Source organism: Lissotriton helveticus, chromosome 5_1 (genome assembly GCF_964261635.1).
Source record: "Lissotriton helveticus chromosome 5_1, aLisHel1.1, whole genome shotgun sequence".
Classification (NCBI taxonomy): Eukaryota; Metazoa; Chordata; class Amphibia; order Caudata; family Salamandridae; genus Lissotriton; species Lissotriton helveticus.
This window is the reverse complement of record NC_136065.1, coordinates 616470460-616492822: the sequence shown is the minus strand read 5'-3', so window position 1 is coordinate 616492822 and position 22363 is coordinate 616470460. Positions and strand designations below refer to the sequence as shown.

At 42.5% G+C, this 22363-nt stretch overlaps 1 protein-coding gene across 1 annotated transcript in view; it reads right to left on the bottom strand.

Annotated features, from left to right (window-relative positions):
- Window positions 1-22363, bottom strand: part of DNAJC11 (DnaJ heat shock protein family (Hsp40) member C11) — a 536755-nt gene that overhangs the window by 51638 nt on the left and 462754 nt on the right. The window contains exons 10-11 of the mRNA XM_078642976.1: window positions 17451-17567; window positions 4379-4534 (exon numbers count right to left, since the gene is read on the bottom strand). Of these exons, the coding sequence (XP_078499102.1) occupies window positions 4379-4534; window positions 17451-17567 (273 nt within the window). The remainder of the gene's footprint in view (window positions 1-4378; window positions 4535-17450; window positions 17568-22363) is intronic.

The window sequence follows — 22363 nt, the reverse complement described above, 5'->3', positions numbered from 1 at the left end:
GTGAACAACTTCACGAGCTGCTGTCTAGTGGGCGAGCACTAATATTCAGAAAGAAATGTTAAATAAACGACCAAGCGTTTATTAACCTGCAAATAAATACTTGCCCGTTTATTTAACTTTTTTTAGACCTCCTTTCACAATCCCTGACCCACTATCGCCATTCTGTTGGCATCAGTGCGGCCCTAGGTCACACCACAAACTGTACTTTATGGCCCCTGGTCAAATGTTTGCGAGTACCCATGATCTAAATAAACATGGAATGCAGTTTTGAAGAAGAGTGCCCGCTCAGCTCTAACCTTGGGATAGATTATCATCCCAGGTCCAACTTGCTTTTGATTGGCAAACAAAATGAAAGAGCAATCACTCTGCAGTCAATGTTTACCCGTTGGAATGAAAATCTTTGGCTCAATATAGCTGGCGCTCAGACCGCTTCACGAAATAGAAATAGCGCCAATGATGATAAAACCCAGACGATTGGTTACCAGGAGAACGTGTGCAACGCGGATTATGTTGAAGCAATTAATTGCATTCAATACTCTTATATACACAAGATGCAAGGGATGATAACATTATGCACAAGTGTTGACTACATTTACGTCTGTGTGAATTATGGCAATTTATGAAAAATATTCTGTGCCGTTAATATCTAGCTACTTTGAAACCCGAGTTATAGATAACGAAAATAATTATCCCAGCACTTTTGGAAATACAAAGTGTTCTGATCAGAGAAATATCCAGGTTATCTTTTTCTAAATGTTACTCCCTAACAATTAATTCTTTTGACTTGCATAGATGAACAGGAGCGCCTTTTTATTGGCAATCTACACCCTCTTCAAATGAGTACTTTTCTGAGGACACCAAGATGTAATTAAGCAACTATACTGCGGTTAATATTTATAATTTTTAGTAGAAGGAAGGGCTCATTCTCACCCCCTTGGAATCCAATTTAACAGTGTTGGGTTGTTTCCAACTGTACAATATGCCCTTCTTCATGCCCATCAGTTCAAGATCTTGACACAATAGGCGCAATATGCGCACCGCTTTACTGACTCAATACAGCAATCAAAAGGTGAAATGTTCCAGGTAGAAACTTGCGCACTGCCCAGCGATGCCTGCATTTGGGTTTGAATTTTTTTCGCACATTCTGATCCTTGTGATTCATGAAAAAATCCAGAATTATGTGGATAAAGCAGCTGCCGTAAATTCACGTAATTACAATGGCCCTACTAACAGAGCATAGAGACCCTTGATTAGACAACCAGCAGCAGTCAAAGCTTTCCGGGAAACTGATGCAGAGGTTTAGCAGCCCATCTTGCATTAATGGGTCCCAGGAACAATACTCATGTCTACTATTGGCCAGTATGCAAACCATTGATCGATATCACCTACAATATTTAAGTTTATCAAGCCCAGTTAAGCATGGTAATCCTCGCTAACACGGACAGTGTCCCAAAAAATACGTAGCCGTTGCAACTTGCCATTTAACTTCACTCAGGTTTCGACTCAAGTTGCAATACAACTTCCAACTGCACCTCAGGAAAGGAGGCAATTCAGTCCCTCAATGGAATGACTTTTCCAAGATTTTCTGGGTAGCAAGTGGACTTGCTGTTCTTTTTCCTATTGTTCTCACCGGCTCTGAAATGACTGCTTCGTACAGAAGCGGCTTCTGAGCTTCTTGTGTTTTAAAAACATTTTTAATAGAGTTTTATATAGCGTTGACTAGACCCAGAGGTATCAGAGCGCTTTAAATGAGAATCAACAATGTAACAGAAAAAGTTCAACAATTACACAATAAATCCCAAAAAATAGGCAATACAATTAGGAAAGGAGAGAAAGGAGAGAGAAAAGTATCGGAGGGGGCAGGGGAGGTGAGAGAGGGAAGATAAGGGTATAGAACCAGTTTTTTGCTGGGACTTACTCAGCTATGGGAAAAGCATCCTTGGTCTAATCAAACTCAATGAAATATTATTCATTTTCCCAAGTATGACTTCCTTCTGTAAATCACTGCTGCTTGATCACCATTTTGCCCTTGAATCTCACGAATTAATTCATTTACAATTATGTCACAGAGAAAGTCACAGGCAACTGCCATGGTGGCATCCCAGGGGTACCATGGAAGTTTAAGTGGTTAGTGTCCCTTCCTGTTTCTATCAAATAAAAGCAGTGGTGCAGCATACATGCTTAAAATATTCATAAAATGTTACACTGATTTTCTTTAACATTTATATTTTTACATCTAAATAAAAATAAGGAGAAAAGGTGAATCTCAAACACCTGAGGTTGCGACATAATGTGAAAATACTTCTCATTTTACTCCGCAGCTTTATGCTGTGTGGCCATATTACTATATTATAGTGGAGTGTAAATGAGGAGCCCACTAGTTATCAAACAATTCACACACCTTTCAACAGAAAAAAGGTGTGTACTGTAAATCTTGTAGATTAAAAGTTTTACATTTTAAATTCAAATGTGATGCAGAAATCTCTAGCTCTGAATTTAGATACTAACAGGAGAACTTCCTATTTAGTCATGATCTGAGATACATTGTATATCAACTATATTATAGGACGATATGTAACATATGACGGCATCGGTTCCCTAATTTTTGGAGATCGTCGGGCTTTACAATATGTTATCCCCATAAAGAATTTCCAAATACATGGTAAACACATTTCTATAAAGTTCTGTAGCTCATATTGCATATGACTTCAAAGACAAGCTCACACAACATTTTTCAGACACAATTAGGAAAGACTATGTTGAAATTAGGAGGTACCTTAACAATTGCACGTACAGCCATACAATTGGTGTATCCATTAGTTAGAAAGTAATAACTGAGAGCTAATGCAAAAGTTTGGTATAAGCAGGAATTTTAGGATGGACGAAATGCATGTGGATGATACATTGTGGTCATGCGTGATACAACGAGCATCTTACAAAAGAGTGATAAAGTGAGGTATTTTTGGTTAAAAGTTTTGCTTGCACGGATAGCATAGTGGTAAACTGTACATGGTGAGAGCTAATGAAGTTTATTGCAATTAACCTGCTCTCAGCTACCATTGTTCATAAGCATGCAAGTCCTGAAGAGGAAGTCGATGAGGCCCTTGAAAAGATAAAGCCAGCATGATCAGAAGATTTAAATATGATCATTAAAGCCCTAAGTTGGAAAAACCTTTAGCCACTATTTCATTCACAGTGGATTCAATACATAAGGAGTTGTTCAGGACTAGCTGAATTGAATCAATCAATCAATCAATCAAAAAAAAACTTTCTTTGATTTGACAAATAAAATCAGAAAAGACAAACGATCATAAATGTATACGCACAGATTGTCATAGTCAAAGTCATTCATATTTTAACACTCCCTACAAAAAACGTACAAGGAAAAAGCAAACTAATGGAGAATTTAAAAGCTGTAAAAACAATAAAGTGGGCCTGACTTGGGAAATATTCATTGGCTTTAAAAGTGGAAGTATAAACTAATGCCTCAGGTTATTATATTTTGGACAAAACATGGTGACATGTAAAGTATCATTAATCGTTATGTTGTCACAATCACAGCAGGACAGGTCCAAATACGAAAAGCAACTGTGATTATAAGGGATAAGGGGAGGAAATAGGTTCAACCTGACGTGAATCAACAAATGACGTTGATGGCATATCATATTCCAGGTTAAGTATGGTTCTATTGTCCTGACAATTTGAACTGAAATTGCATGCTGCATAGAGTACTTTGTTAATGCTAAATCCTCGCGCTCAGGCACCAACTTTTCTCTAAGCGTTATTACTGCTTTTTGCCCACAGAACGTGTTAACGCAGAGGGATTATCAAACAAGTCGGGCCTCCCTAAGGCCCGCAGGTTACAAGGCACATACGACAACCACAGAATCAGGAGTGGTTTGTCCAGCTTTAAACAGTCCTGCAGAATTAATCTGCTAAAGCGAAGTTCCTCCTTTAACCAAATCATGTTCCAAAGCTTTAAAGGGCCAAGGTGTAGCTGGTCGATGAGAAAGTCTATACCTAATTCCTCATGGACAATTTCAAAGGGAAGACTTTGGGGGACCGTGGCCAACTTTAGGAAGCGCTGGGTCATTGCTTTGGGACTACTAGAGTATGAGAATTTTGTAATGATATAATTGAAAGGGCGCAGCTGGTCATGGAGTCAACATCACTATGTCACCTATGTGCATTTTACTTCACATTCTACTAAATGCTGAAATAATAAATCCACATACAGAGTTCCTAACAACATGTTCTACATATTTGGAAGTCGCGTTTTGGAAGTCTGGGCAAAAGGTGTAAATGGAGGACTGGCTATAGGACATATTACTCAAATATCACAGTGTGATCACGGTGTTCAGCTTTCCTACATACTCACTTTTCTTTCTGGGCTTCGAGGTAGGGTTTGATGACCAGCCTGTGCATGGCGACGTATATCACCAGGGGTCCCACGGTGGCATAGAACACAGCACTGGGTAACAGTTGATCTGTCAGATGGATAGGAAAGAAATATGTCTGACTGGCTCTATTTAACCTAGAACATAGAAGAGTAACACAAAGAAATTTAAGAGAAATTGTCAGTACTCTGAAAATGAAAAACATGCAAGTAACAGTGATAAAACAGATCAAATGTGTTGCTTATATTATATATCAAAATGGGTTCGGTGGACCGAGTCCATCCCATACAATCTAATGGGATCTCTCATTTGCCCTCCAAATTTCCAGGTTTATTACAAACATGGCATTCAAAATACTCTTTTGTGTCCCCATGCCATTTAGGCAAAGTGCTTAGAATTCCCAATGCTGGTGGGGTCTCACCCCACTCATGCAACTATAGTGCCCTTTGTTCTTGTTATCATGGGTGTAATGCTTGCAGTGAACATGGTGCCTGTTATGGATCACTAAGCCTGGTCTGCATGTTCCTGCTCTTTCAGAATCCCACCTCTTAAAACTGGGAGATCCAGGGAAACAGAAAGTAAACTCATTTATGTCTTTGACAAGATACTATTGAAGTATGTTTAATATTTCAATACATCAGCAGGCGAAAGTAGGACATTTTCCATATTTCCTTGCCTTAAACCCTATCCTTCGTACCTCGTATTTACATCAGTTCTGAATCACAACAGCAACAGGACATGAGGATACCTTACAGCTACTAGAGGAGAGAGGGAAGCTAGAGAGGTCACGTGCACAAACCACAAGACTCCATAGCTACAGAAACCTAACTTGTTCATAGATATCACTCTAACTTATAGGCACCATTCCTCTCGCAAACACAGCAGTGATCCAGAAGGCCTGTCCGGACTTCCACAGATCCTATGCAAGAACATGTCTTGCAGGACTGTTGTGTCCGCCACAAACTCTGGAATAAATATCTACTGTTGTGGTTTTCAATGTGTGCACAGAAGCACACTTGGGGAGTCTCGCAGATTTTAAGTATAAAAATAGTCCTGTAACAGTTGTCTTCACTCCAGTAGAAAGTAGAATGTAGTCTGATCACTTTTAGAATACCTTTTTGTAACAGGACATACTAGGTTGCATCACTCTTATGCATGCGGATTTCCCACAGCTTTGGGTTGCATTACTCTTATGCAAATGGATTGCCCTCAGCTATGGGTTACATTACTCTTATGCGTATGGATTACCCTCTGCTATGGGTTGCATCACTCTTATGCGTATGGATTACCCTCTGCTATGGGTTGCATCACTCTTATGCATATGGATTCGCCCCAGCTATGGGTTGCATTTCTTTTATGCGTATGGATTACCCTTGGCTAATGGTTGCATTACTCTTATGCATATGAGACCACTGCCTGCCCTTAAAAAATAATTTTGCATGCAAAATAATGCATTTGTAGGGGTTTCCTGGGGACCCCTTCCTATTTGCAAATGCATTACCACCTACTTGAAGTAGGTGATAATTGCGAGTGTTTTGTGACTGCAATTGTGGTTGCAAAACATTAGTACTTTGTTTTGAGACTCGCTATTTGGAAGGAAACGCCCCTCCAAATAGCAAGTTGCAAAACCTATTTAGCGAGTCGCAAATAAATTGCGACTCGCTAAATAGGCTATGTACATGGCCCAATATGTTTTCGCATGCGCAAACGATGTCGCAAACCTGTTTACGCATGCAAAAATGGGTCGTACATCTGGCCCGTAATCTTACTTTTATGGACTGTTTTTCATCCCTAACTTCTTTTCTCTGTTCTCCTATTTTTCTCTCTCTTCCACTTTTCTCTTTTTTGCCAATGATGAATAATCTGCACAGGTCTCTTAGAACCAGTGCTGGTGCCCACCACCGGCACAAATTAAGCACTGCCTACTGGTTAGTGACATGCATGTGGGTAATAGTGCACTGTAGAGAGCAGGCGGTACAGAAAGGAATCAGACTGCAGAATGTGGATGCGAGCGCTGCCAGGGACCCGGTGTTGCTTGAAGATGGGAATCTTCATTTATACCTGCTGGAGTCTTCTGAATCTGAAAGTGGTCGACTTTCATATCTTCGGTGCTTGGTAGGAGAAGGCCTGTTTCTTGGCCTAGTCAATCCTATAACGTTTTCTCCAGTCAGGACAATCACTGCACTATAGCTTGTTTTATGTGCCTGGTTTGAAGGTAAATCACCACTGAAAACCCTGGAATGGGTGCAGGAGTATTTCCCGCACTATTCTGGAGAGTCAAAGTGGCGACTGAGTGCTGCAAGAACATTTCAAAGCAATCGGGATCTGACAATCGCTTCCTATTGAGAAGAGAACAAGATTCACTTGCATGCGGGGTATGTTTAATAGAATGTCGCAAATTCGCAAAATAATAACCAAAGTCCCTTAATCTGCCTAGTATTATTTACCTCGGGACTATAGGAAGTATACATGTGCTGCCTACAGTTCTAAATATGTTTGCTAAATAATAAAGAAGTGGGCAAGTTCTTCTAAGAGTGTGCAGAGATCCTATCCATTTCGCAGTTGAAAAAGCAACCCTCCTAGCAGTTTACAACGACAGGCATCATCAAACGTCCGATTATGTTTACAATTCTATGTCAGGACCGGAGGCTTCTGATTATGCGGTCTCAATTCCTTTACTGAACTCACAATCCTCCAGACAAAAATAGTTGCCCAACGACGAACGCCCGTCGGCAGCCATCTACTCCTCACAGTCTGGAATCTGCTTTAGAAGTGGATGCACTCTCAAAATATGCAAGAATCCACTGAATTTGTCAGTGAAAAGAGACACGTGTCTTCTGGTGCTACTGGATTCAAGCTAAGCTTTTTGCAAAATGGATGACGGAAACATTCCGTCCCGGGTTCAACTCTGTGGAGGCCCCTAGGCAGGCGAAATTTCGGGATCTTACTTGATTCATTATTTCTATCTTTTGGAAACAATTTAGGAAAGCTAGCCAGATAATTTTCTTTCAAGATCAAATCAATATTATTTTGATCCGTTGTCGCGGGGCCCCTAAGGGGAGTTGCCTATTTGGTAATCCGGGACTGTTCCTTTCTGCCGCTTGGAGGGTGCTGTTGAGTCGGGCTTCTCTCATCCAGTCCATTGAATTCCTGAAAATTACCCATACTCTTATCACCAGATCACGTGCAGAGCTTCCTAGACATTCCTCGTCCTCCAATCCCTTCAACTAGTTCAAGAACACAAGGCATCAGCAAAAACAATATTTAACATTACTCTGCAGATGAGACGCTGGCATGCCCGTGAGTAGCCAACACACATTATACGCATATAGGCCCAGATGCATCAAACAAAAATCCGCTCGCAAAGGGGCAGATTCTCAGAATCTGCCCCTTTGCGACCGGTATTTTTGCATTTGGGATGCATCACCCCAAATGCAAAAATCGCAAAATTAGAATTCGCTAAATTGCGATTACTTGCATTGAAGGAATCTCAAATTGAGATTCCTTAAATGCAATGCATTAAAGTTTAAAAAATAGCGATTTCGCTAATAGGGCACGCAAATTACCATGAAGAACAACTTCATGGTAATCGGCAAAAACTTTGAAAAATGCACTAAAGTTAATTTTTCAAAGTTTCATGTTGCGCACACACATGTGCACAGATCAATTTCAGGGGTGCAACAGGGTGTCCTTTGGACACCCCTGCACCCTTGAAATCGCAATCTCAATTTGCGAATCGCTATTTGCGATTCGCAAAGTGAGATTGTCTTCCCATCCATTACTATGGGCCTATAGGCCCATTGGAATGAATGGGGAGGTATTCCTTAATTGCGACTCGCAATTTGTGAGTCGCAATTAAGGAATTTTAAGAAATCGCAATTTTTTGGGCAATTTCTTGATGCATTGCATTTTGCAATTCCTTATTTGCGATTCCTTATTTTTCGCAAATAAGGAATCGCAAAATGTATGCTGATGCATCTGGGGCTTAGTCCCGGCAAACTGTCGGTCCTCTGTCCAAACATGGATTCCAAGACCTCATTCAGAGTCAGCTTCTGCTACCCAAAAATACTCTTTTTAGGTCTCGCCTGTCAATTCGTTTGCGAGAATATAGGGGCTTAACCATCGGGCGATTCCATGCAGTGCCCGTGAAAAGCGCATGCACATCAAAGCCATCTGCCTCCCTCCCACAGGCATCCCCAGCGTGCGCTCTGCCTCAGGCATTTCTCCTCCCCTAATTATTCACGGCCGGCCGGCCGTACTGTCACTTTTACGGCCGTCAGGCCGTGTCTCTCGTTTCTCCTCCCCACTTCCCCCAGCAATGCCAAGAGCTTGCTTGTTAATAAGGACTGTCCTTACTGATCCTGGATCTTGTAGTTTTTTTTCTCCATGTATCTTGGGTACTGTAGTCAGTGACCATCTGTACATTTATTTCTCTATGGTTATGTTACAAGGCTGCTATTCTAAATAAAGCAAAGAAGAGAATGCATCCTAACCTCAGTGTCTTCCGTGTCCTTTATTTCCTATTGCTGAAATAGCTTATCACGGTTTTCTTAACGGTATTAACATTTCTAGTAATTAAACTTGCATTGCATTGGTGGTGCTGAAAGCTCAGACAGGACACACGCGTGCTGGCCATCCTCCCACGCCGCAGGCATCGATCAGCTCATGTGATCCATTCTCGCCATGGCTGCGTCAGGCAGAGGTGCTGCTGCGGCTCTCGCGCTCATTTTATTTGCGCTATGTTTGAAAAGTAACGATGCTCTGCATACCAAGGGAGCCGTACCTCTGGACACCGTCACCTTCGCAAAGGTAATTGCGCCGAGATGATCCGTTATTTTGTTTGCCCTTCTCACGTAGAGCTTTTCATTTCAACGCTATCGGTTTTGTCTTGTGTTCCACCTCACCCCGTTACAAAATAAAAATGTCAAATTACTAATTTGTCACGTGGCCGGCTTTGCTGTATTCCGTAAGCTCCCTGTGACAGTTGCGCTCGGGAAATAACACAAAATAACTGAAATTACTTTAAATTCTGTCGCTCATGCTTCACAGACGTACGAGGCTGGTTCCCTATAAAAATATTGGTCATTGGGGCTGCACCGCTGCGGTTATTTCTCCCCTTTAAAACGCTTATTTCGCTAGGCGCTCTTTTGTTTTAATTATAGTTTTCATATAAACTGAACCACCTGCCCTGGCTGGGGAACAAACAATGCGGAAGGGACAGGTTAGCGTATGTGCTGATTTGGACCAATCGCGGTTCAGGTTTCAGGAAGCGTCTCTGGAACCCACTGGGGTGGTGACTGGCTCAGCAGCACCAGCATTTCCGTCTATTGGCTAAGAGAAGGGCGAGCGCTGATGTTTGCATATGTAAATTCCCAAAGCCTCTGGGCGTGCGAACGAGAGAATGACAGTGACCGAGAGCTCATCAGCTAACATTCAACAGTTATACAAATGGTCCGGTACTGAGGTCCATCACGTTTTTGGGGGGGGGGGGGGGGGGGGAAGAGTACTGGCCTTCTCAAGGGAGACTTAATTGTAATAAGAGAGTACAGGCACTTCTCAGAAATAAGCTTTTCAAGCACTGCATGGAACACCACTTGTAATATATTTTAGGTGGATAATGCAATTACTACTGTGATCTGTGTGTAATTTCTTATTCACTGGCAACAGTCATTACAACAATCACATTGGCATGCCTTGCTCCTTATTGCCGTTGCGCCCCGTTATTTTCCTTGCACCTTGCTTCTTTCAATTTGTATGTTTTTTTTTAACAAGCACGGCACAATTTCATTTTAGCAGCCGCGCACCTTCAGTTTCTTTTTTTCCAGTATTGCAGCTTGCATTGTGTCCCGTGTCATTCCGCTCCAGCGTCCATGCTTGTGGTTCCCTGATCTTTTGTGTGTCTCACTGTTTCTTGGGTCACTTTATATCACTCTCCCAGCATTAGTGCTCTCTCCTTCCTCCCCTCTATCTCTGTTGGTGTCTCCTTGAATCTGTGTGTCTGAGTCTTAGTGTATGTGTCTCCCTGTGCCAATGGCTCCCTGTCTCACGGTTGGTGTCTCAGTATTAGTGTGTCCTACTCCACGTTGATATCGCCTACTCTGTGTCTCCCTATCTTCGTATCAGTGTCTCCCTCTCCTATTACAGTTGGTGTCTCCCTATCTTAGTGTGTCCCTGTCTTCCTGTCTCAGTGTCCATATGTCCTTGTCTATGTCTCCCTGCTCCACTGTCTGTATCTCGGTATCTCATCGTCTCAGAGTCTGTATCGTCCTCTCTCTTTGCCAGTGTCTCCTTATCTCAATTTTTCCCTGTCTCAGCGTTTTCTCCGTCTCAATGTTTTCTCCCTATCTCCATGTTGGTGTCTCCCTCTCTGTGCCGTTTTTCCCTGTCTCAGTGTCCGTGTCTCCCTGTCCTGGAGAAGTGTGGCTCACTGGTTAGAGGAGGCAGACCTGGAAGCAGAGGTCAGCCCAGGACCAGGGTTCAATTCCCAGCTCGGCGGGGTCTTGAGTCCTAAAATGTCCATGGACTCGACAATTCTCGCTCCCGTGCCTACTCAATTCACGGGTTCACACTCTGCGACTCTGGGCAATAGCTTGCTTAATCTCCACAACGGCCCCTCGCGGCGGGATGCCTGGCTTTCACCTTGCGGATACCCTGCCAGGGTTATCTCACAGGGGAATACCAGGACGGGTTCCCTAAGCAAGCGCTTAGAAACCGCTCGGTGATTTGCGCTATATAAATTCCTGTACATTTACATTTACAGTCTCAATGTTGGTGTCTCCTTTTTTGTGTATCAGCGTCTCTCTGTCTCAATGTCAATGTCACCCTCAGTGTCTGTCTCCTTCGCTCTGTCAGTGTCTCTCTCTCTGTTTTCCCTTTGTGTTATTTTCTCCCTCTCTTTCTCAAGGTCTCCCTGTTTTAGTGTTTGTGTCTGTGTCCGTGTCTCCCTGGCTCACTCAGCACAACCACAGCATCACTCAGTGCAACCGCAGCATCACTTAGTGCAACCACAGCATCACTCAGCGCAACCACAGCATCACTCAGCGCAACCACAGCATCACTCAGCGCAACCACAGCATCACTCAGCGCAACCACAGCATCACTCAGCGCAACCACAGCATCACTCAGCGCAACCACAGCATCACTCAGCGCAACCACAGCATCACTCAGCGCAACCACAGCATCACTCAGCACCACCACAGCATCACTCAGCACCACCACAGCATCACTCAGCACCACCACAGCATCACTGGTTCAAATATGTTCTCTCAATGTTTCAAGCTTTATTACAAATGTCACAAAAAGATGTTAATATTTCACTTCTGTTCTTGGATTTTCGTCACAATAAAATACACCGAACATAATCTTCCAAAAAGTTATTTACAAAAGTTTAAGCTATTGCCATTATAAATTACAATCACTTTTATTTAAGTATTAATTATTTAAAAAAATTAAAAGCCATTGTTATTTGTGATATCAATACATCTAAGTCACGTAAATACAAAACATGTTGCATTACAAATGCTATAGGTGTCACATTTGCGAAAGTTATAACTATTGGCATTGTAAATGACAAAGCTATTAATTTAGCTATTTTCAAAAACAACACATAAATAAAAAAAACTAATTTACAAGACCAATAGATTAAACTTTCCTAATGCGAGACCTATTGCATTGCAAATGCCTGTTTTAACTCCATTTGAAACGTCCTCTGGAGCAACTCTTAATGCCCAAACCACTATAAACTTCGTCCAGATTGACAGGCTAAGGCTTGCTTATCAGGAGCTCTTCTGTCATCTAGCGGCAGAACTAAAGACTGCAGGGCTTCCTCAGAACTAAAACTACATGGCTGCAAGGCCCCGCAGTAACAGGTTCAGATTGATCAGATCAGAGCACCGCAATTCTTGTCCTAATAATTTGTCAACACATGCACACCTCTACCTCCGGGCAACGGAATTTCTCTCTGTACAGAGGGGCTGCGGTGGTTCAATTTTTCAATGTGATTGCCGAGAGCAACGTTAGCTCTTATGTTAACATTTTCACATTTCCTGTTAGTCTCACAAACGCTCCAGTGTGAAAACCTAATTAGTAATTAATTTTGACGGCTTTCCGTATACATTCTCATATACCCATATATGTGCACATATATATGTATGTGTATAGCGTGAATTATGATAAATATAGGCGAAAGATCGGGTTTGCTCGGCAAAAATACTAAAATTAAGAAGAAATTGTAATTAATTATGGGAACTGATTAAACTACTTTTCAGAGTTGTAGCATCCTCTTGCCGGGTTAACAACACATTTTATATTCACAGGAATGAATTCATATGCGTTTACATTTCCTTGTCAGGCTGGATTTTTCAAAGGTAGTCTACCCGCTGGCAACATCAGACTATTTTGCAATGCACTTGAAGAGGCTAACACGCCATTCCGAACATCATGCTGAGAAAGAAGGATACTCGATTGTCTCAGGTTACTCTCTTGATAGAGGTTTTCCTACTCAATGTTCACTGCACAGCAACAGAGATTGGTAATTCAGGCTTGAAATGGCAACCTGTTGCCCTCAAATATCTAGGCATCTGGTTTGGCAAAGACTTGAAAAGCTCTATTGCCATTAATGAAAATAAATGCTATAAAAAAAATCAAAGAATTGCTGGCTGCCTTGTCGCTTATATACTTCACTTGGTGGGAAAAGGCTGAAACTGTGAAAATGATGATGGCACCGCTTGTTAAGTTTTTATCGCGTATGATACCAATTTCACTTCTGTGCACTTTAAAATTTTTTTTTTAATCAGTAAACAAATTCATCTTTGATTTCTTATGGAAGAGTAAAAAAGTCAGGAATGCCATGGACAATTAATGTATAAGACTAAAGGAGGCCTTAACCTCCCTGATTTTCCCAGATACCAGCGTGCATTCCTGGCTTCCCAAGGCAAGTGGGGTGCGTGCCCCAGGAAAAGTAGTAGGTTATATTGTGGCTCCCCACCTATTACCACTTTATTAAAGTGGTAATAGGTATAGAAAAATATTTATCATTGTCTATGTATTTTTCTATTTTTACAGAAGTTTAGGGTGAACTGCTCATTTAAAAAAAAAAAAAGGTTTTAAGTAGTGCTGTAATGTGTAAGTATTACCGAGGTACTCCGCAGACTTTTTTGTGAAGATTTAAATATGGTACTAAATAGAAAATACACTGTACTACACTATATTTGTAAAGTATAGTGTAGTACAGTGTATTTGAAATGTTTTAATATATATTTTTAAATAATTTTAAGTATTGCGGTACTTGAGAGGAAGAACTGTAGTTCTCCGTACATTTAAAAAGAACATATAGAAACTTCTAGATTATATTACCTCCCTATTACCACTTTATTCAAGTGGTAATAGGGAGGGAAACATATCAAACCTAACACTTACCTATAGGTCAAAGGGCGTAACACAGAGCACAGTGTACCTAAAAATAACATTGCTAGTTTTAACTTTTGTAAAGGCAGTCACCGACCGTTATGTAACACAGTACTTCAGCAAAATTTGGTGAAAATAATGCAACAACAGATATCACTAAGTGCTGTATAACATAAAAATACTAACACTACTTATCTGCAACACTAAAAAGGATAATTTGCTAACCATAACTTACAATCCTGCCAAGTGTCATGGAAATCTGTCTGTGTGTTTGACCGTTGCACGTGATTACAAAGTCTATGGAACAATGCATTCTTTTATCTTTTTTCCCTTTGACCAATCGCCGCAAAACATTCCATCGTCTGCCAATACAGAAAAAGGAATAGGTCTGGAGAGTTTTGTGAAGATTTATCAAACAAGCGCCAAGTTATTAATAGTGAAAAATCTGAGAATTCCTATCTCTGGTAGCCCTCACTCTAACTACAGAGTAGCTACTGCTACTCTGTAATTACATGGGGAAGGTTGCTACTGTTTGGTTAAATTTAGGACTGGATTTCCATTGGAAATTGATTTTTTGGTGCGGTAGAAAGTTTGCCGCCACGTGACGAATTTTCACAAAACATTTCAAAATAGAAAGTTTCATCCACCCCAGCTCCTTTTTGGAAACTTTTGGGGTGATCCATCAAGAGGGGAACCAGAAAAAGGGGGAGGGGTCTCAAAACGGTTCCTCTTTCAACTTTACAAAGGAATATTAAACAGTGAATACAGCAAACACTGTTGAATGGAATGACACAAAACTTGGCAGAAAGCTAGATCTTTAACCGAGAAAGCGTGCTACTTGTGATTTGGTGTACATTCATTTAGTAGTTCGTGATAAAGTAAGGTTCGACATTTATGAATATATAGAGACAAGGTAGTACAGTGGCTTTGGCAGATAATAAGATAAGATCAAATTGGCTGTCTCACATTAGATATTTAGTAGCCATTTTTGGACTCGGGGACTCAGTTTGTGTCCTGAGAAAAAAAAGTAGAAATAAATCATACAGGGGCGAAGTGTGGAAATACCCTGACCCCTGGGCTCGGTGGGGCAGTCATAGAGAAATCCCCCTGCCTTACCGGGCCATAAACTGTACCCCCCCAGTTACGTTATTCAGCTGTACCATTAATTAAAAATAAAATATGCAGGATCCCAGCCTTTGGATTTAAAAGCCTTCCGGGGTGAGCCAATGCCTGGAAGGGGTAGGGACTTGTTTTAGAGAAAAAATATTGGGGAGGAATATGTGCTTAGGATCCCCTCTCCATCCTGGTTAGAGCAGCAGAGAGTCCACCCCAGGGGCCCAAAAACATGTCATTTTAATTAGGGGTGGGGGTGGCTGTCCTCTGTGAGCTATAGATTGGCTCCCTGGGACCCAAAAGTCCAGGCCTAGAGTAAGTACAGCACCTGCATTTACTTTTCTTCCCTGCTCTGAACGTGGGCAGGAAAGAGTGGTTGCTCCCACTGAGGGAGCAGATGTTGAAACAGCTCCTGCAGGGCGGGAGCTCTTCTGTAGCCAACAGCTCCCTCAGGCTAACAGGATGAGTACTGGCTGAGAAGTTAGCAGAGGGCATGGGGGAATAGGGGCTCCTTCTTTGGCTTCCAAGTATACATAAACGGTGGGTGTCCCAAGTAGGACTGGGAAACCAAAAAAACAATTAAACAAATAGAATAATAGATGAGAAGGAGGCTCTCATTTGTTATTTACTGCCCCATAAAGCCTTTTATGTGCTCATTTACATATTTGTCACTGTTTTGTGGTGTCCAGTTCTGTAGAGGGGTACCACCAACATGTTACAAAAGTGTAGCGGGGTGCTGCACTAAAGTAACTATAACTCCACTGCCATGTACAGTTTTGACAATTTCAGAATTTGCTGTAATATTATCAATGAAGTCATAGAACATGTCACAAGCGAGGAAATTTGCTGTGCTTGGTGAGGGCCTGAGTTAATGCTACTTTAGGGCAGACGTTATACTTACTTGAGATAACTAACTGTTGAATTCCAGTGTTTTTGATTAAAATGGTATGTTTTAACTGACATTTTCACTTAACTATAATGTCACTTTAACCTATTTTTTCCAGTGAATTTCTAAGGTTTTTTTAAGGTAAAGGAAAATATTATTAATATTCCTAGCCATAAAGTCTCTTTAACCTTTTTTTTCAGTGAATTTTTATATTTCTTTTAAAAGTTAAGATGTTTACCGCCATGGCGCTGTGGCCAGGCCCTGCATCCAACCCGCTGAGAATGCCCCCCGCTCCCCGGACTGCAAACGAGTGACTGTGTCATGTAGCAGTGTAAAGCGTGTCAATTTAAGTAAGACAGAGCTAACGGCTTTGTCAAAGGGTGAGAACATCAAAATATAAAAAGCCGGGGGCCTAGTGGCTTTATCAAGGGGTCAGCGCATCAACATATGTAAAGAAGACCTACTGGCTTAGTGAAAGTCACCAATAACAGTAATTGCATTTATATAGCCCTTACTATCCCTTAAACAGCGTCAAAGTGATTATCGGCGAGTTGCACACTACTCCGGAACCAAAAAGTGGTGAATTAGTATAGGTAAATATGAAATTAATTTGAGCGGTGGGCATGTGAGTCTGTTAGTTGGATTGAAAAGCATAGCAGAGTATTAGAAGAGGGAAGGGCCTAGAACGTGTTTATTTGGAGATCATAGCAGTAGGAGGAGGTTTGGGATGAGTAAAGGAGAGATGGAGGAGGGAAGAGTGTCTAGAAGTGGATTAGGGAGAGAGATGAGGTATCGGATGAGTCTAAGAGGGATACATGAGGGAAGGGTTTAGAAAGACTTGTTTGGGAAATCTGAATAGTAAAAGAGGTTTGATATGATGCAAGGAGGGATAAAGGAGGGAAGAGTTTCGAAAGGGTTATTTATCAAATGTACATAAAAAAATTTCACACATAATGTTTAATAATAGTGATTGTCGTGTTATTTTCAATGAAAAATTTAAAAAAAGGTCAGTGTTTTAAAAAAAAATTCAGGCCATGAAGTGTAGCCATAGAATTAACCACAGGGGGCCCGGCACTCCAGCAGAAGAGCATAGCTCTAGCTCAGAGTGCTTTACAAAATATGGTATGGTTTAAATGACCCAAGAGAATAATGTTTTTGTTTTTTTTTGGCAATGGGGGGGGGGGGGCTGCTGCGCTCTCTGCAGCCCCACACAGATTGTTAAAAAACACGTTGTGGTGCCCCAGTTCCTTGTTGGGGCACCACCAGAATACATTTTTTTAATGCAGGGCATTATGGGGCCCTCCTCGACTGGAGCAGTGAATGTGTGATGAGCGGCTACTCCTTGTTTCAGGCTTCACATTTGGGTCTTTTGAAAAGTACTTCTCAAAACGAGTCACATTCTAGAATGAACTGCCTCTCAAAATTAGTCTGTGCCCTAAACATCTTACCTTCATAAGGGGAAGTCCTTCCTATCCGACCATTTTGAAAGCCTCCTTCTGACCCAGGAATTATTGGCTCATGTACAATTTAGTTTATGAGTATTGTCATCATGTCTGCATTGTCATGGTGATACCCCTTAAGTACATGCACAACAAGTGGTTAATTAAGAGTTCAGTAAATAATGAAATACAATTAAAATACAAACTGACTTGATTTTCAGCGACACACCCTGAGGAACTCCCACACTGACGGTGGCTCCTAAAACACTGTGCCTGGAAATCTTCCTCTCGGCGCCGTATTCCAACACGGTCCCAAAGAAGCCTGCCCTGAAATACAAAGTTAGAGGTGGCAGCAGAGTTATGAAATACACGATGTATGCTAATTGTTGCTATAGCGTCTGACTGAGTAACTAATAAAGTAGTAAGGACTACAGTTACAGGTGCACCACTTTTCATTCAAGAGCAACAATGTAAACAAGCCAGTAATGCTACAGCATTCTGAAAAGATTTAAAGGGATCAAATGTTCCATTCTTTCTTCTAAACCCAAGGTATCTGGTTGTGTATTTGGAGTCATCGGGAAATTTCGATTGGGTCAAATGTATTCCTGGCGTTCTGCCATTTTAGTGCCGCTATACAAGAAAGGCGGCCATGGCTGTTGTTCTAACTAATGATCAATTTCCCTTTTGGATGATGCTGGCAAGATATCCAGGAAAGTCTTATAAAAATGGCTCCAGGGCTTGAACAGTGCAAATATCCAGTCTGAGAAACAAGGTGGCTTCAAGTAATGGATAGTAACTATAGACCAAGCTATTCCCCTAAAAGAGGATCTACAATTAAAATACAGTAGTTAAGACAGCACCATTATATTTAACCTTCACTGAACAGAAGTCAGCAATTGATCTTGCTAATCTCACAATCTTATGGCGAACCTTGCAGAATCAGGGAGTCGATAATCTAATTCTAAGGGCGATTATAGGTAACACAGCTAAAATCAGATATGGTCCTGCAGTTGAATGCAGTAGAACATTCCTAATAGGAAAGAGTTTTTAAATTATGTGGCAGTTGCTTTAATGGACATCCCTCTTGACATCCCTATATTTGATGCGAGCAAGGTCTCAATCTTCTCTTTGCTGATGACGTGGTCCTATTGACTAGAACATAAAATACAGTTATGGGGGTGTGGTAATTTATATGTACTGCAAGTAGTTGAAAATAAATGACTTCGTTTCTTGCTAAGGCTTGGACCTGGAATCCTCCTATTGGCCTCATTTTCCTAAACTGGCTCACACTATGATCTCCGACATGGCAGAAACCAAACCAGTGTTGTACTGGAATAAGCTGGTTAGGAACCCAAATGCCTCTACATATTTAAAGACAATGGAGAAAGTAGAAGTTGTGGTAGGATGCGGGGAAGTAATTGGTTTGGTGCACGTTAGCAAGTTACTAATAGATGTACAATTGCGCTACTTATGGGAGGATCCAGGTAAAGTTGGCACTGCTACATTGGAAATGGTAGAAGAATGTTATGTGTTGTCTAGGTGGGACCTTAGACTTGATAAAATAAGACCAGCTAGCATAATGGCAGCCTACTTTGATCTTAAGATGGAACTGGGGTTCGAATATTATTTGGACCAGCTCCAACCTGAACTGGAGCGCACTGTGCATATAAAGTTAAGAATGATGTTTCTATCAACCAGTAATTAACTTGTAAACTGTTCATTGGATTTTGAGGGGTGTGAATTTTGCAATTGTAAGTTTTGCGGCAGGAAAGATGACATCAAGCATCTACAGTTATTCTGCGCCAAGTCTGTGAGAGTGTGCAGGCTCTTGCCTTGATTCAGTTACTTTGGGGTAAACTAAACTAGAAGTTCCTTGGCCCTTTGTTCTAGGATAGACAAGGGCAACCATTTTAAATCTGTAGCTTATTACTTGTGAGCAGTATGGCCACTAGTTAGGAATAGACAGTTAGCTAGGAACAGTTAACTACCATATCTACATGAATAATAGCTGCTATAACTTGATATTCCCTGTGCTTGATGTGGCCATGCATCAAGAACTTTATGAGCTATTGCACTTTAGTATTTCCTTTACACACTGGTTTGGCATTGCTAGCATTTCTGCGCGAGTTGTTATTGTGATGCTTAGCAGATAGGAATTGTTGTTGTATAATATACAATTTAATATGAACATGACTGTCATTATCCTGACAAGTTGCTGTACTCCAATGGAAAATTACCCAAAGTAAGTAACTTGTTCTTTTGAGGGAAAACTTCTAACCATAGTTTCTATTCCTTCTGAATCAGTACTGAATATGCTACTTACCAGTATGCATCTGTTCTTGGCATGTAGGGCTGCTGACATTCATATCTATAGCATAGATCGCCGCCTAGTGTTGGGTCCGGATGATTGCACATTGTTGTCCTGGAAGAGTCTTCGAAGTATCACGAGATAGGTGGCTCCTCCCTGGACTACAGTGCGCATGGGCATCGACTCCATCCCCAGATTGTTTTAACCCCTTCCACGCTCATGACGAGCTGGGCTCGTCATGGTGTAGCCTCCTCGCACGCTCATGACGAGCCCAGCTCGTCATGAATAATGGAAAATGGGCAATCCCAGCACCGGGGGGGAAAACGCATAGCAGCCAAGTGGTTAAGCCATTGTGCCAAAGATGGAGTGTAACAGTGTAAGCGATGGCCATGCTAAGAGTAAGTTTTAAAAAGTCTGCAGCCGCTACAGGCGCCGGCGAGGAGGGCGGGCGATATGAATGTCAGCAGCCCTACATGCCAAGAACAGATGCATACTGGTAAGTAGCATATTCAGTTCGAGGCATGTGGGCTGCTGAATTCATATCTATAGCATAGAATACATAGCAGTCCCTCCATTAACGGCGGCCGCCTGTGCCAGCTGCGGAAGACTGAAAAAGTGTTTTAAGAACAGCCTGCCCTACAGCTGCCTGCTGCTTGGAGTGCACATCTACACAGTAATGTTTAGTAAATGTGTGTGGTGTAGACCATGTGGCTGCTCTACAAATATCTTCCAAAGGGATATTACCAAGGAAAGCCATAGAGGCCCCCAACGTGCGGGTGGAGTGGGCTCTGGGAGGCACCGTTAAAGTGCGCTTAGCCTTGTGATAGCAAATCTGAATGCACTTAACGATCCACCTGGCTATACCTGCTTTGGAAATGGGGTTGCCTTTGTGCTGGGTTGAAAAGGCAACAAAGAGTTGTTGTGTTTTCCTAAAGTCTTTGGTCCTATCGATGTAGTACATCAAGGCTCGTTTGACATCAAGAGTGTGGAGCATTCTTTCGGCTACTGTCTCTGGGTTTTGAAAGAATGCGGGCAGTTCAATGGTCTGATTGACATGGAACTGCGAAACCACTTTAGGGAGAAATTTAGGGTTAGTGCGCAGCACCACCCTGTTGGAGTGAATTTGAATGAAGGGCTCTTGTACAGTGAGCGCCTGTAGCTCACTAACACGTCGAAGAGACGTAATGGCAATGAGAAAAGCCACTTTCCATGTTAAGAACTGAATCTCACATGAATGTAGAGGCTCGAAAGGTGGGCCCATCAACCTGGTGAGGACCACATTGAGGTTCCATACAGGAGCTGGCGGGGTCCTGGGAGGGATGACCCGCTTCAGGCCTTCTAGGAAGGCTTTAATGGCAGGCACTCTGAAAACGGAGAGATGCTGCCTGTTTTGGAGATAAGCCGCTATGGCGGATAAGTATATACTGATGGAAGCGTATGCTAGATTGCACTTGTAAAGATGTAACAAATAACAGATGATGTTGGGAGTGGATGCATCTAGCGGGTTGATGTTGTGTTTAGCACAGTAAATGACAAACCGCTTCCATTTTGCTGCATAGCAAGCTCTGGTAGTGGGCTTCCTTGCCTCCCGTATGATATCCATGCATTCAGGAGGCAAGTCAAGGTAGCCAAACTCTAAGACTTCAGGAGCCAGATCGCCAGGTTGAGCTGCTGCGGATCTGGATGCTGAATGTCGCCATGGCTCTGCGTCAAAAGCCTGGGCGTGAGGTGTAGCCTTTGATGCAGTACCACGGAGAGTTCTAGAAACGTGGTGTACCATGGCTGGCGTGCCCACGTTGGAGCAACCAGTATGAGTGTCATCGAGTGTTACAATAGCTTTCTTGCCACCAGCGGTATAAGAGGTGCTGGGGGAAAAGCGTACGCAAATCTGCCTGACCAGTTCATCCATATCGCATTGCCCTGCGACTGTGGGTGAGGAAACCTGGCGGCAAAGCTTTGGCATTTTGCGTTTTCCCTTGTGGCGAACAGGTCTATCGCTGGATGACCCCACTGCTGGAAGTACGGGCGGAGTACTGATGGATGTATCTCCCACTCGTGCATTTGGTGGCTGTACCTGCTGAGAAGGTCCGCCATCAGATTGTCTGTGCCCGGGAGGTTTTCCGCCATGAGGAAGATGTTCCTCTAAATGGCCCACTTCCACATGCTCTGAGCCAGATGAGACAACTGTGGCCCACTTCCACATGCTCTGAGCCAGATGAGACAACTGTGGATAGTGTGTACCTCCCTGCTTCTGGATGTAGTACATGGCTGTCATGTTGTCCGTCCGGATCAACACGACTTTGTTGCAAAGATGTACTTTGAATGCTTTCAGTGCCATGAAGATTGCCATCAGTTCTAGGTAGTTGATGTGCATCTTCTTTTGCTGCATTGTCCATAGTCCCTGCACCGTGTAGTGGAGTACATGAGCTCCCCATCCCTGGAGAGACGCGTCCGCCGTCAGGATAATCTGTGGGACAGGTTCCTGGAACGGTCGGCCCTTGCAAAGGTTGTGTGGATTCCACCAATGCAGAGAGTTGTATGCCCGACCGGACACCAACACTAGGTCTTTCAACTGCGCCAGAGTCCACTGATGCGCCAAGCATTCCTGGAGCGGACGCATATGTAACCTCGCGTGCGGGACTATGAAAATGCAGGAGGCCATCATGCCTATCAACTGCATGAACACTCTCGCAGGAAGAGAGTGTTGCGGTCTGAACTGTTGGATTAGCGCTTGGATGTTGTTGATCCGCGCTGAAGTTGGCTGAGCCGTGGCTGACAGAGTATTGATCGTCGCACCTAGATATTGCCGCACATG